Below are 13,643 nucleotides of genomic sequence, written 5' to 3'. Positions count from 1 at the left end.
GATGATGATGATAATGATGTCCTAGTTAGCACAGAAGAAAGTTATACTCTGAGTAGCTCTGGATATCAAAAAATACATCAGTTTTTCTCCATTTCTATTTTTGTGTGATGACAGCGATGTGGAAATCTCAAATAAATTCATGCTCATGCCTAGTACAAAGGAAAGTGAATATTTTATGGCACTTAGCATTAATGAGATTGTAAATTTTATCATGTGAGAGACTAAGAATTATAGTTTTTATACTTAATTAAAAGAAAATAAGTGTAAAAATTTCCCGTGAAAAAGAAGACTAATATACTTTGTTTTTTGCCAGTTTGAAATATGCTTTCATGCAACCATTTTTTTTGCCATTTAACGCTTCATAAAATTATTCTGAAGGTTAAAAACTTTTGGATATTTAACCCTTTAGCATTCAGTTTCCTTTGTCAAATGTAATGCTTATTTATTCACATCGTTTAGAATCAATCTTGCATTATCTCATAGCTTTGAGACTTTGATGATGTGATTGTTTATTTTTAGAATGGCATTGTAGGGTAGGTATGAGAAGCTTGACCTGGTTGGTTTCAACATAAAACAGAGTATTTGGGCTGGATATGGCTGGCTTTAATGTTAAGGGGCTAAACATAAATACTCTTTTATAAATGCCAGTTTCATGTATGTGTGTGGAGGGTCATAATTTCTCAGTTAAGATTCCAGTTGAAATAATGTAAATAATGTACTCGGGTATTAGCTTGTATTTTAATGTCTCCAGTGCTAAATCAATTCGGATGTTGATATATTCGAATGCAATGAAAGTTAGATTGTAGTCTCAGTAACAACCCCCACTCCCCAAAAATAACCTCAGTAGGAACAACAATTAATATCAATTAAATGTCAATTAAAATTAATATTAACTTAATACTAATCAAAATATAATAAGACATGCAATGTCTCCAGTACTGTGCTATTTTACATTTGTTACTTCTACTGTTTTGTGTGCAGAACTTGAAATAAAATGTTATCTATTTTTACAGATTCACACTATACCATTGTCCGGCCACCATCATGTCTTGAGAAAGGAGTTACCTACACTCTCAAGTTGATATTCAACCGTTATAGGAGCGGAAGACCAACGCCTCGTGCATCTGCTCTTATTGATTCAGTAAGCAATAGTTTTTTATACTCTCTACTTTCTCTATCTCAGGTGCTGTCTAAAGGTAAAATTTAAGTTTTGTTAGCTTTTTATTAAACTAATCAAGAGGAAGCAATATTTCTATTATTGTGTAGCAGCTACATATCTTTTTCATTTTTTTTACCTCTAGAAAAAGATATTCTTGTTAAGCTTCAAGTCAAATGTATGAAACTAGAATTAACCCTTTAGTGTTCACATTATTCTGCTAAAATTAATGCTTTTTCCTCCATACTGTTTTGAACTAATCATGCATTATCTTGTAACTATGAGAATTTGATGAGGTAGCAGTGAAATTTTTAAAACAATATTGTAGGGTTGGTGTGAGAGACCAGATCTGGTCAGTTTGAACATAAAACAGGCTGAATACTTTTGGCCGGATTTGGCCGGTTTAAATGCTAAAGGGTTAAGTAAATTTATGTTCAAAACTTTACAGCTATAACTTCGTTTTTTGAGGTTTTCAAGGATAACATCGCCTGATGTGCTCTTCCTTTTTGGTTGCTATTTTTTTGCAGCTGGTCAGGTGCCTGTATAAAGTAAAAACTTTTGTAAATTTTGCTCTATTAGAACTGATAGGGTAACTCGAGGTTACCATTTATGGAGAGAATAACATTGACAACAACAACAAGCAGGCAATCATATTTTATTGAGAACAATAGACACAATATTATATTGTCAAAATATTTTTTCTTCTCTTTCGTAGTTTTATCTTTAAAAAATGTTAAGGTATTGAAGCACCATTCTTAATGTGTTTATGAACAGAATACTATTAGAATGCTATATTAGCCATCGCCTCTCTTAGGATACTGGGAAATGTAAGTGGCTGACACATTACTGGTCAGTCATACCATGGCCACACTGTTTATCATCATCATCATCATTGATTTACGTTCGTTTTCCATGCTGGCATGGGTTGGATGGTTTGACTGAGGTCTGGAGAGCCAGCGGCTGCACCAGGCTCCAGTCTGGTCTGGCAGACTTTCTGCAGCTGAATGCCCTTTCTAACGTCAACCACTTCAAGTGTGTAGCAGGAGCTTTTTATGTGCCATTGGCACGGGCCAATAAGGTGAGCCAGTAAGGCGGGCCTGGTAACGATCACGTTTGGATGATGCTTTTTACTTGCCAATGGCACAGGAGCTAGTCAGGGGTTACTGGCATCAGTCACAATCAGTTGGTGCTTTTTATGTGCCACTAGCTCCAGACCCAGTAAGGTGCTTTTGGATGGTGCTTTTTACATGCCATCTAAGAGCCTCTTGCTCACGGTGAAAGGTAGACTGTATGATGCATGTGTGCAAACCGCCAGGCTACACGGCAGTGGAACATGGGCCATGAATACTCAACAGGTCTTCTCAAGCATATCATATCGCCCGATGCATCAGGAGTATTCTTAACAGGGCTGGATGTGTGTGGCTGCGATCTCACTTTAGTTGCTGGGTTTTCTCAATCACAACATATCTCCAAAGGTCCTGGTCTCCTGTCATTGCCTCTGTGAGGCCCAATGTTCAAAGGTCATGCTTCACCACTTCATCCCATGTCTTTCTGGGTCTACCTCTTCCACAGGTTCCTTCTACAGTTAGGGAGTGGCACTTCTTCACACAGCTGTCTTCATTCATATGTAACACATGGCCACACCAGTGCAGTTGCCTCTCTTGCACACCACATTTGATGCTTCTTATGCCTGACTTTTCTCTCAGGCCACTCACACTCTGTCATGTATGCACACTTACATTACACATCCAGCAGATTATACTAGCTTCATTTCTTTCAAGCCTACGCATCAGTATTCATGGCCCATGTTTCACTGCCGTGTAGCCTGGCGGTTTGCACACATGCATCATACAGTCTACCTTTCACCATGAGCAAGAGGCTCTTAGTTGCCAGCAGAGGTAGGAGCTCCCTGAACTTTGCCCATGCTATTCTTACTCTAGTCGCTACACTCTCAGAGCAGCCACCCCCACTATAGACTTGGTCACCTAGGTAGCAGAAGCTATTAACTACTTCTAGTTTCTTCCTTGGCATGTGATGGAATCTGTTTTCTTTACATCTTCAATGTTTATTGCCCCAGTGCATCTTCCACACACAAAAACTATTTTCCCGGTTAACCTTCCTTTGATATTGCTGCACCTTTTACGTGTTCATAGCTTACACCGTATGGAGTTTCTACCCACATCTTTTCTACAGATCGAGCAAGGGGGTTGTGATTTGACAGCCTTCCTACTTACTAAGACTTTGGTTTTGGCTAGATTAACCCTAAGACCCTTCGATTCTAGACATTGCTTCCACACCCTAAAATTTGTCTCCAGTTCTGGCAGTGACTCAGCTATTAGAGCAATGTCATCAAGCATAGAGGAGCTCCCAGGGGCAACCTGTCTTGAATTCCTCTGTTATTGCCTGGAATGAATAAGAGGGGGCTGAGGACTGATCCTTGGTGAACCCCTACTTCTACTCGAGATTCTTCACTATACTCTATGTCAACCCTCACCTTACTGATAGTGCTCCTGTACAGAGCTTGTACAGCTCTTACCAGCCACTATCCCCAGTTTCTGCATTGACCACCAGATAAGGGATCGGGGAACCCTGTCAAGGGCTTTCTCCAAATTAACAAAAGCCAATACAAAGGTTTATCTTTGACTAGGTATTTCTCCTGCAGCTGCCTTACCAGAAATATAGCATCGGAGGTGCTTCTGCCTGAACTGAACTGCATCTCATCTAAACTAACTCTCTCCCTAATTAGTTTGGCTATGACCCTCTGTAACTTTCATCACCTGATCCAATAATTTAGTACCCCTGTAGTTAGTTCTATCTAAAGCATCACCTTTCTCTTTGTAGCAGTTGACTATGGTCCTGCTACACTAGTCATTGGGTATGACTCCTTCATGAGCTACCTGATTTATGATGCGGGTGACAAGACCATAACTCACACCGCCCGATATTTTAAGCATCCCAGCAGTGATTCCTGATGGGCCAGGTGCTTTCCTTGTCTTCATCTTTATATAAAAAAGTAGCAGGATGGTTGTTGGCATCCAAAAGAACACTACCATGAATCCACATGTAACTGTATAACTTTTCAGAACCATCCAACTTATTTCAGCATCATAAATGAAAATTAAAAACATAAAGATAAGAATTACATCCTAGATGTGGATGTTCTCTTAGAACAAATTATATTGTAGTAGATACCATGGAAGAAACTCTCATATTGGTTTTTGGTGCAAAATACACTTTTGTTTAAATTGCTTGCAAGGGAGATAAATCCGGATCACGTGACTGACTTTTCTTAAATTCAAAAACCAAAGGATATACAATACATTAGTTTAGTCATTTAGTTATTACTAGCAGCATAGCCCGGCGTTGCCCGGGTATGTAAGAGCCCCTAGTAGGCAACGACTAATCCCAATCTAGTCCTTTCCCTCTAGGGAACGAAGGCGCATGTGTAGGTTGCAATGTCTTCTCTTCACTCCCAAATAACTATCAAACAGCTATCGATAATTCAACCCAACCAATTCCTACCAGGAAGAAATTACATTCGAGACTTTACCCCCAACACCGCCACTTCTGCTAATAGCTGCTGCAGCCGCAAGTTATTCGAATACTTTTTTGTTTAAACTTTCTTTATAACTACCACCCCAAACGTTTTACCTTAAATTTTTGACGTGCCCTAAGGGTCCTCGGACGCTACTTGCAAACTCTTGGTTTATTATAAACCGCTTTTGTCGTGTGCACCAAAAAACCTTTTCCATTCGTTTGTTCAGTTTGGTCACTTTTGACTTTTTCGTTGTTGTCACTCAAATTGCTGCCCACTTTTTTGCCGTTTTTGTACATTTTTATACATTTTGATGTTGCATATAAAAAGCTTAGATTCTCGACCCCATGTCAAATTTATCAATTTTTTTGAGAACTGGGGGAACTTTTCAAAATTTTCGCTGCGTTAGTTTTGAATTATGACATTGGGCTATGTGTGTGTCAAGTTTCATCAGAATCGGTTGAAAGCCGTGGTCAGGGTAAGGGTACAACCTGACAGACACACAGACACACAAACTGCCGTTTATATATAGAGAGATTATGTCTTATTTCTTTTAAGATATATCTATTTGTTGTTGTCCTTATCAAATGCTGGAGAGTCATAGATTATATGTCCTAACTTTAATGTCCCCCGCCCAAAAAAAAGGCACAGGAGTGGCTGTGTGGTAAGTAGCTTGCTTACCAACCACATGGTTCCGGGTTCAGTCCCACTGTGTGGCACTTTGGGCAAGTGTCTTCTGCTATAGCCCCGGGCCAACCAAAGCCTTGTGAGTGGATTTGGTATGCGGAAACTGAAAGAAGCCTGTCGTATATATGTATATATATATATATGTATGTATGTATGTATGTGTGTTTGTGTGTCTGTGTTTGTTCCCCTAGCATTGCTTGACAACTGATGCTGGTGTGTTTATGTCCCCGTTACTTAGCGGTTCGGCAAAAAGAGACCGATAGAATAAGTACTGGGCTTAGAAAAGAATAAGTCCCGGGGTTGATTTGCTCGGCTAAAGGCGGTGCTCCAGCATGGCCGCAGTCAAATGACTGAAACAAGTAAAAGAGTAAAGGAGTAAAGAGAGTCTGCTTGTTCAGTATTGATCTTGGCCTAAATAACAACATTGTCCCTTTGCTCCCTTCTGCTTGTAACAAACGTTTTTCTTTATGATTGTTGTTGTTGTTTACTCTCAGGTCAACCCTAATTAAGCAAATTGATACTCAGAAGTATGCCAGTCATGATCATCATGTTTTCTATATCAAGGAGTAACTATATTATTGAACGCATCCACCCTTCATTAGGACAGTAGGATGTAATATGCAGGGGATTTAGCGGCTATTTCTACTAGCTTTTTTTATTATTTAGTTTTGAGTAGAAGCCTGCACCAACAGCTTATGCAGATCTTCTACTTTGTTCATAGGTCATTTTATATTTTTCTGTTAATGAAGAAACAATATTAAATAATGAAATATATATTTCTTATTGTATTTGTATATCAATTGCTTATGTTGGATCAGTGGTTCTCAACCATTTCTTTGTCTATTAGACCCCTTTGATTAAAATTTCTCTCAGATGTACCCATGTGACTATTTCATATTTAAAATCTTATTCATTTATAATTAAACTAGCAGTATCGCCTGGCATTGCTTGGGTTTGTAAGGGAAATAACTATATAAGCATTTTTAGAGAGTTATAGCCAAAAAATAGCAAAAAAGTGCATTAAAAATGGAAAAAAAAATGATGGTAAATTTTTTTTTAAATCGTTGACTCATCGTAGACATTTTTAGAGAGTTACTTCCCTTATATAATAGCGAAAAAATGCATTAAAATGGAAAAAATGATGGTAAATTTTTTTTTAAATTGTAGACTCATCGTAGATGCACGCTAATACCCAGAAGGGCTCGATATGAATCACGACTATAAGATACCCGGTTTTGGTTAAACTGCACCGCAAAATGTGGGAGTAGTTAGGAATCTAAATCGTAGGAGACAGACAGACACACAACTTCACTTTTATATATAAAGATAATCCTAGGAATTGTATAGAAAATTCAAATATTTTGTAGAAGTATAAAGAATTTATTGCACGTAATTTTTAACAACAAAATCTTATAAGGAGCCCAGTTGTAAGCCACTGTATTTGATAAAGAAATCATTTTTACTTTATCTTTTTATTTTCTATCTAGGTGGTGCTCATTCCCAGCACAAAGAGCATTCCCATTTTCCAAGGACCTCGGCTACCTTCTTATTTGAAGAATGAATATATTCGGTACCGCTGTGCTGAAACTCAATATCCTGCAGTTCAACCAGAAATTCCAGATATCTGTAAATCACTGTTCTTCAGTATTTCATCAGTTTTACATCTTCAGGCTATAAGTACGTGGTCTTTTGAATTAATTCTTACTTCAAAATGATTTTATTTAGATAAGTTAGTTGTCAAGTTGGCAGAATCATTAGCATACCATACTAAGGCGGTGAAATTAGAAAGTCAGGTCATCCTAGAATGTTACTTGCATCTTACCATCCACAAACACATACACAGTGATGGGAGGGGAGATAGATTAATATAATTGTTTGTATATAATGCAAGAAATTTAACACAAAGTCAGAATTGAGACATAGTATTATACATATATAAAAATGAAAAATGTATATATAGTTATGTTATCGAGATTACATTGTATACACTCACCTCTTGTCAGTTTCATGCCATCAAGTTGAAGAAAATTGTCATCTCTCCTATAACCTTTAGGGCTTTTGCAATATTCATCATCATCATCGTTTAACGTCCGTTTTCCGCACTAGCACGGGTTGGACGGTTCGACCGGGGTCTGGGAAGCCAGGGGCTGCACCAGGCTCCAGTCTGATCTGGCAGAGTTTCTACAGCTGGATGCCCTTCCTAACGCCAACCACTCCGCGAGTGTAGTGGGTGCTTTTTACGTGCCACCTGCACAGGTGCCAGGGGGGGGGGTCTGGCATCGGCCACAATCGGTTGGTGCTTTTAACGTGCCACCGGCACGGAAACCAGCCGAGGCGGCGCTGGTATCGGCCACGTTCGGATGGTGCTTTTTATGTGCCACTGGCACAGAAGCCAGTCGGGGCGGCGCTGGCATCGGCCGCATTCGGATGGTGCTTTTTATGTGCCACCGGCACAGAAGCCAGTCGAGGCGGCGCTGGCAACGGCCACGTTCAGATGGTGCGGATGGATGGATATTAATCTTCTTATTTCCCCTGAAGTCTTCTCCATATGATAGAAACGAAACTCCATTATCGTAATATGTGATTTCTTTTGTCTTTCTTCAAAAGCGGTGTCAAAATATCGTTTGTCCTTTTGTTTTTAGTGATATAATAAGCTTACTGTGGCTGACAAAATTGTTTTGAATAACTTCATTTACTCAATCTGTTTTAACTCATTTTCTCTTTTAGAATGTGACTGTGATCTAACTGGATCGAAAACTGCCGAATGTGATGACCTTGGTGGTCATTGTCACTGTAAAGAAAACGTTGTTGGTCGTAGGTGTGACCAATGCGCCCCTGGAACCTACAACTTCGGACCCGACGGCTGCTCACGTAAGTCTATAAATTATTTCCCTTGTACACACCATGATACGCACTCACTTACCTCCCTTACACCATTCGAATTTTACTTCAGTGTTTATTTCTTAATTAAATTTTTTTTGTATCTTTGGAAATTTGACCCATTTTATTATAGAACTATCTAACATTTGTCCGCTTGTTAAGATACTATAGCAGCTACATTCATACTGTAGTACACATGAATCATATTTTGTTTTCAAACTATGAAAAAAACATTTCTGATACTTCAAACTGCACATGCACATAAATGCAGACACACACACGCAATGACGAGGGCTATGATTTCAAACCAATTATTATCCGCAACATAATATCAAAGAAATGAAATCTTTATATATAAAAGTGAGGTTGTGTGCTGTCTGTCTCCTACGGTTTAGATTCCTAACTACTCCCACATTTTGTGGTGCAGTTTAACCAAAACCGGGTATCTTATAGTCGTGATTCATATCGAGCCCTTCTGGGTATTAGCGTGCGTCTACGATGAGTCTACGATTTAAAAAATAATTTACCATCAATTTTTCCCATTTTGAATGCATTTTTGGCATATATAAGGGAAGTAACTCTCTAAAAATTTATTAAATTTCAGAACGTAAAAAGCTACAGTAACACCCCCCCCTTTGTGGTTAACCATATTGAGATGGCTATTATACTTTACATCTCTAAAAATGCTTATATAGTTATTTCCCTTACAAACCCAAGCAACGCCGGGCGATACTGCTAGTTTTGTATAAAATTAAATGACCGCTTAATGTCCACTTTTTTCAGCCTGTAACTGTGATCCTCAAGGGTCAAGGAACAACTTTTGCAACCCTCAGTCAGGTCATTGTTTATGTGCACCAAATGTCGAAGGCCGCACTTGTGACAGATGCATCGAAGGTCACTGGAACTTCCCCAACTGTCGAAAATGTCAATGTAATGGTATGGCAGAGACTTGTAATAATGATGACGGCCACTGCATTAATTGCCGAGAGTTTACCACTGGACAATATTGTGAGAGGTAGGTCAACTTAAAGTTCTGAGTTGAAATGGAAATCTTAAAATCAAACATTTATATATATATATATTTTTTTTTTTACTTTCCAACCAAATTGGAAACAGTAGAAAGAGCTGATGGGATTTTTGTTTCAATTTTGGTTGGTTAGGAGTTCATATCTAATACAGGTATTCTTTTGTATTGTTCTTCAGCTTCACATCAACTTTGATCAAGTATTCTTTATGATGAAGGCTAGTTCAGTTTGTCTTTTTCCTAGGCAGAGTAAACCTTGGATGACATTGACCCATTGGGCTTTTTCCAAGATTGTTGTGTGATTTAAAGTAGATTCCACTGCTATTTCCAGCAGAATGACTGACTACATCAAGGCTCTCTTATTGATATTTTCTAGTTTCTTGGCATGGCATTGCATTTTACACTTTCTCAGTTCCTCTTGTTCTCAAAATAGCTGTCAGATCACCTGAGAGTTACCTACAGCAGACTGACATCTTATCTTGAGGTACATCTATTATCCACTTCCTGTCAAGAATCAAAGCTAATGGGCAATTAAGAAGAGAAATATAAGGGATGGGGGCAGTTCTACCTTCATAAATCTGGTTATTTGCATCATATTGTTTTGATAGTTGGATATTTAAAAAAAAAGTCAATTTTCTGTCGAGACAAATGCAATGAATAGAGCTTAGATGTACAGGTTTTGATATTTGCATATATTCTTGGAGAAGGCAATTTCACTGTTGAAAACTCTTTTAACCCTTTCGTTACTGGATTTATTTTGAGATGCTTTGTGTTACTTTCAATTATTTTAAATATAACAAAGAATTTAGTAAAATAACTTAGTTATCATTCAGCAAGTATTATGAACATAAATTGTGACTAAGGTTTGGTGGTATATTTTAATGCAAATCTTATGAAAACAAGACATTTGTACTAAAGAGCCAGAGCCGGTTTTGGCCAGGTTGGTAATGAAAGGGTTAAGCATCGATATTTATTTGTATAATGACACTAGTATCTAATCAACTTTTCTACTTTGATGTGGGGCTCAGCCAGTAATGTAAAATATCTAATCTGAAATTAATAGCCACTCCAGTTATATATGCATGCTTGTGTGCATCCCATCCCCCCACCAAGTAATGAGATGTAGTATGGATTCAAACTAATTATTAATACTGGATGGAAGCACTCCGTCGGTCACGACGACGAGGGTTCCGGTTGATCCGAATCAACGGAACAGCCTGCTCGTGAAATTAACGTGTAAGTGGCTGAGCACTCCACAGACACGTGTACCCTTAACGTAGTTCTCGGGGATATTCAGCGTGACACAGAGAGTGACAAGGCCGGCCCTTTGAAATACAGGTACAACAGAAACAGGAAGTAAGAGTGTGAGAAAGTTGTTGTGAAAGAGTACAGCAGGGATCACCACCATCCCCTGCCGGAGCCTCGTGGAGCTTTAGGTGTTTTCGCTCAATAAACACTCACAACGCCCGGTCTGGGAATCGAAACCGCGATCCTACGACCGCGAGTCCGCTGCCTTAACCACTGGGCCATTGCGCCTCCTATTAATACTAACCACTCTTGCATAACAAATAGTTATGGAATGTATTTGTTAGTATGGCAAACCGTTGTGAGTAGAATGTTCTCCTTGTAACAGTGTTAAGATTTGTACTTAAATCATTTTGTACAAGATCAATATGTTCCCATTTATTGATCCTCATTAGCCGATCAGCAGATGCCTGTCTCAGTCACATTACTACATCCTCACTGATTATCTGAAAATTATTTTAGTTATTTTCAATTTCAATTATATTTTTGACTGTAATGTATACACCACAATCTACTACATGTGTACACATACATGGCATTTTTGTTGACATTGTTTAACCCTTTTGTTACTGTATTTATTTTGAGATGCTCTGCGTTTCTTTCAATTATTTTAAATATAACAAAGAATTTAGTTAAATAACTTAGTTATCATTAAACTAGTGTTAGGAACATAAATTGTGACTAAGGTTTGGTGGAATATTTTAATTCAAAACTTAGGAAAACAAGACATTTTACCACAGAGCCAGAGCTGGTTTTGGCCAGGTTAGTAACAAAAGGGTTAAGGTTAAAACTCATGAAGTTTGCTGAACAGGTGCAGCAACCTTCATTTGTCTTAACCTGTTTTAGGCTCCCTATTTTGTTTGAATCAGTTCACACCTATCCTACAACGTTTCAAAAACATAAACAATCAGGCGCAGGAGTGGCTGTGTGGTAAGTAGCTTGCTAACCAGCCACATGGTTCCGGGTTCAGTCCCACTGCGTGGCATCTTGGGCAAGTGTCTTCTGCTATAGCCCTGGGCCGACCAATGCCTTGTGAGTGGATTTGGTAGACGGAAACTGAAAGAAGCCTGTCGTATATATGTATGTATATATATATAAGTGTGTGTGTATATGTTTGTGTGTCTGTGTTTGTCCCCCTAGCATTGCTTGGCAACCGAAGCTGGTGTGTTTATGTCCCCGTCACTTAGCGGTTCGGCAAAAGAGACCGATAGAATAAGTTCTGGGCTTACAAAGAATAAGTCCCGGGGTCAAGTTGCTCGATTAAAGGCGGTGCTCCAGCATGGCCGCAGTCAAATGACTGAAACAAGTAAAAGAAAGTAAAGAGTATATGACTTTATTGGAAGGTTAGCTGGATGAGCTTGTACACTCCTTCACCTTGAATTCCATATGTGGTACCTACCTTATGCTGTGGAATAATTCCTACATGAACTCTTTAAGCAGAAGACCACACAAACTAAATAAAAAGAAAAATCTTTTGCCTTTTACTTGGTTCAGTCATTAGACTGCAGTGGTGCTGGTTCACCGCTTTGAAGAATTTTTATTTGAATGAGTCAACCCCAGTACTTATTTCATTCTTTATAAACCTGGTACTTATTTTATTAGACACTTTTGCCAAACTGCTAAGCTGTAGGATGTAAACACACCAACACTGGTTGTCAAGTGGTGGTGGGTGAGAAACACAAAGGCAAACACACATAGATTTGTATACCTATATGAAAAAGGCGGCGAGCTGGCAGAATCGTTAGCACGTCGGGTGAAATGTGTAGCCGTATTTCGTCTGCTGTCACGTGTTCTGGGTTCAAATTCCGCTGAGGTCGACTTTGCTTTTCATCCTTTTGGGGTCGATAAATTAAGTACTAGGTACGCACTGGGGTCGATGTAATCGACTTAATCCCTTTGACTGTCCTTGTTTGTCCCCTCTATGTTTAGCCCCTTGTGGGTAGTAAAGAAATATATGTATACCTATCTGACAGGTTTCTTTCAGTTTCCGTCTACCAAATCCACTCACAAAGCTTTGGTCAGCCTAAGGCTATAACAGAAGACACTTGCCCAAGGTACCACACAGTAGGGCTGAACCCAGAACCATATGGTTGGGAAGTAAGGTTCTTACCAAACAGCCCTGCTTGCAACTATTGTCTGTCATTTTCATGTGTGTGATGATTTAAATATTTTGATTGTTCATAGAGATATTACAAATAATAATAATAATAATAATAAAAAGCACTTCTGAAGTTGTTCAGGTATTTTTGTTGTTGTTTATGGTAATATTTCACTTTGATATCCTGTCTCCAGATGTCGCGATGGCTACTATCAAGATCCTCGTGTAACCGGCCGTATTGCTTGCCAACCATGTTATTGTCCAAATGGTCCTCAAGACAGCAACCAGCGTGCTGATAGTTGCTCTTTTGATCTTCAGAAACAATCTGTGGTCTGTTATTGTCACAAAGGATATGCAGGTAATGTATTTGTGAATTATATTTAAAAGCAAAGAACAATATTATATCTCTAGCTATACTGCTTTGAAATTCATATGTACATGTATGTATATTTTGCTAGATTGCCTTTTATATACACAAAAACTTGATATTTTGAGTAGAAGGAAAGAAAAAAATTAAGTTTAATAATTTATGTGTATTACCTGAACCACCTGTGTGTGAAACTTACTGATTGATGTTACTTCATTAAAGAATACTAAATTAAGATACTAAATTAAGGATATTAAGAATTATGTAAAGAAAAATATCTGGATTTCGATAGGCTAAAAGTGACTGTGTGTATGTAAAAAAGGACTAAGATATCTAGGGCCATACTGTACTCAAGGAGACTTGTCTGCCACAACAGAATTGATACCAGTGCTGGTGCCACATGAAAACCACTCATGCTGGTGCAACATTAAAAGCACTGGTGCTGGTGCTGCATAACAAGCACCCAGTACACTCTGTGGAGTGGTTGGTGTTAGGAAGGGTATTCCAACCAAAGAAACCATGCCAGAACAAACAATTGGTCCCAGTGCATATCCCTGCTTTACCAGCTCCTGTCAAAGCACCCAATCTATG

At 38.6% G+C, this 13,643-nt stretch overlaps 1 protein-coding gene across 1 annotated transcript in view; it reads left to right on the top strand.

Annotated features, from left to right (window-relative positions):
- The window catches only part of LOC115212908 (laminin subunit beta-1), a 92,601-nt gene that overhangs the window by 29,843 nt on the left and 49,115 nt on the right, over window positions 1-13,643 (top strand). The window contains exons 9-13 of the mRNA XM_029781724.2: window positions 1,014-1,141; window positions 6,866-7,055; window positions 8,106-8,249; window positions 9,042-9,273; window positions 12,880-13,043. Of these exons, the coding sequence (XP_029637584.2) occupies window positions 1,014-1,141; window positions 6,866-7,055; window positions 8,106-8,249; window positions 9,042-9,273; window positions 12,880-13,043 (858 nt within the window). The remainder of the gene's footprint in view (window positions 1-1,013; window positions 1,142-6,865; window positions 7,056-8,105; window positions 8,250-9,041; window positions 9,274-12,879; window positions 13,044-13,643) is intronic.

Source organism: Octopus sinensis, linkage group LG6, assembly GCF_006345805.1.
Source record: "Octopus sinensis linkage group LG6, ASM634580v1, whole genome shotgun sequence".
Taxonomy (NCBI): domain Eukaryota; kingdom Metazoa; phylum Mollusca; class Cephalopoda; order Octopoda; family Octopodidae; genus Octopus; species Octopus sinensis.
This window is presented reverse-complemented; position numbering and strand designations above follow the sequence as displayed.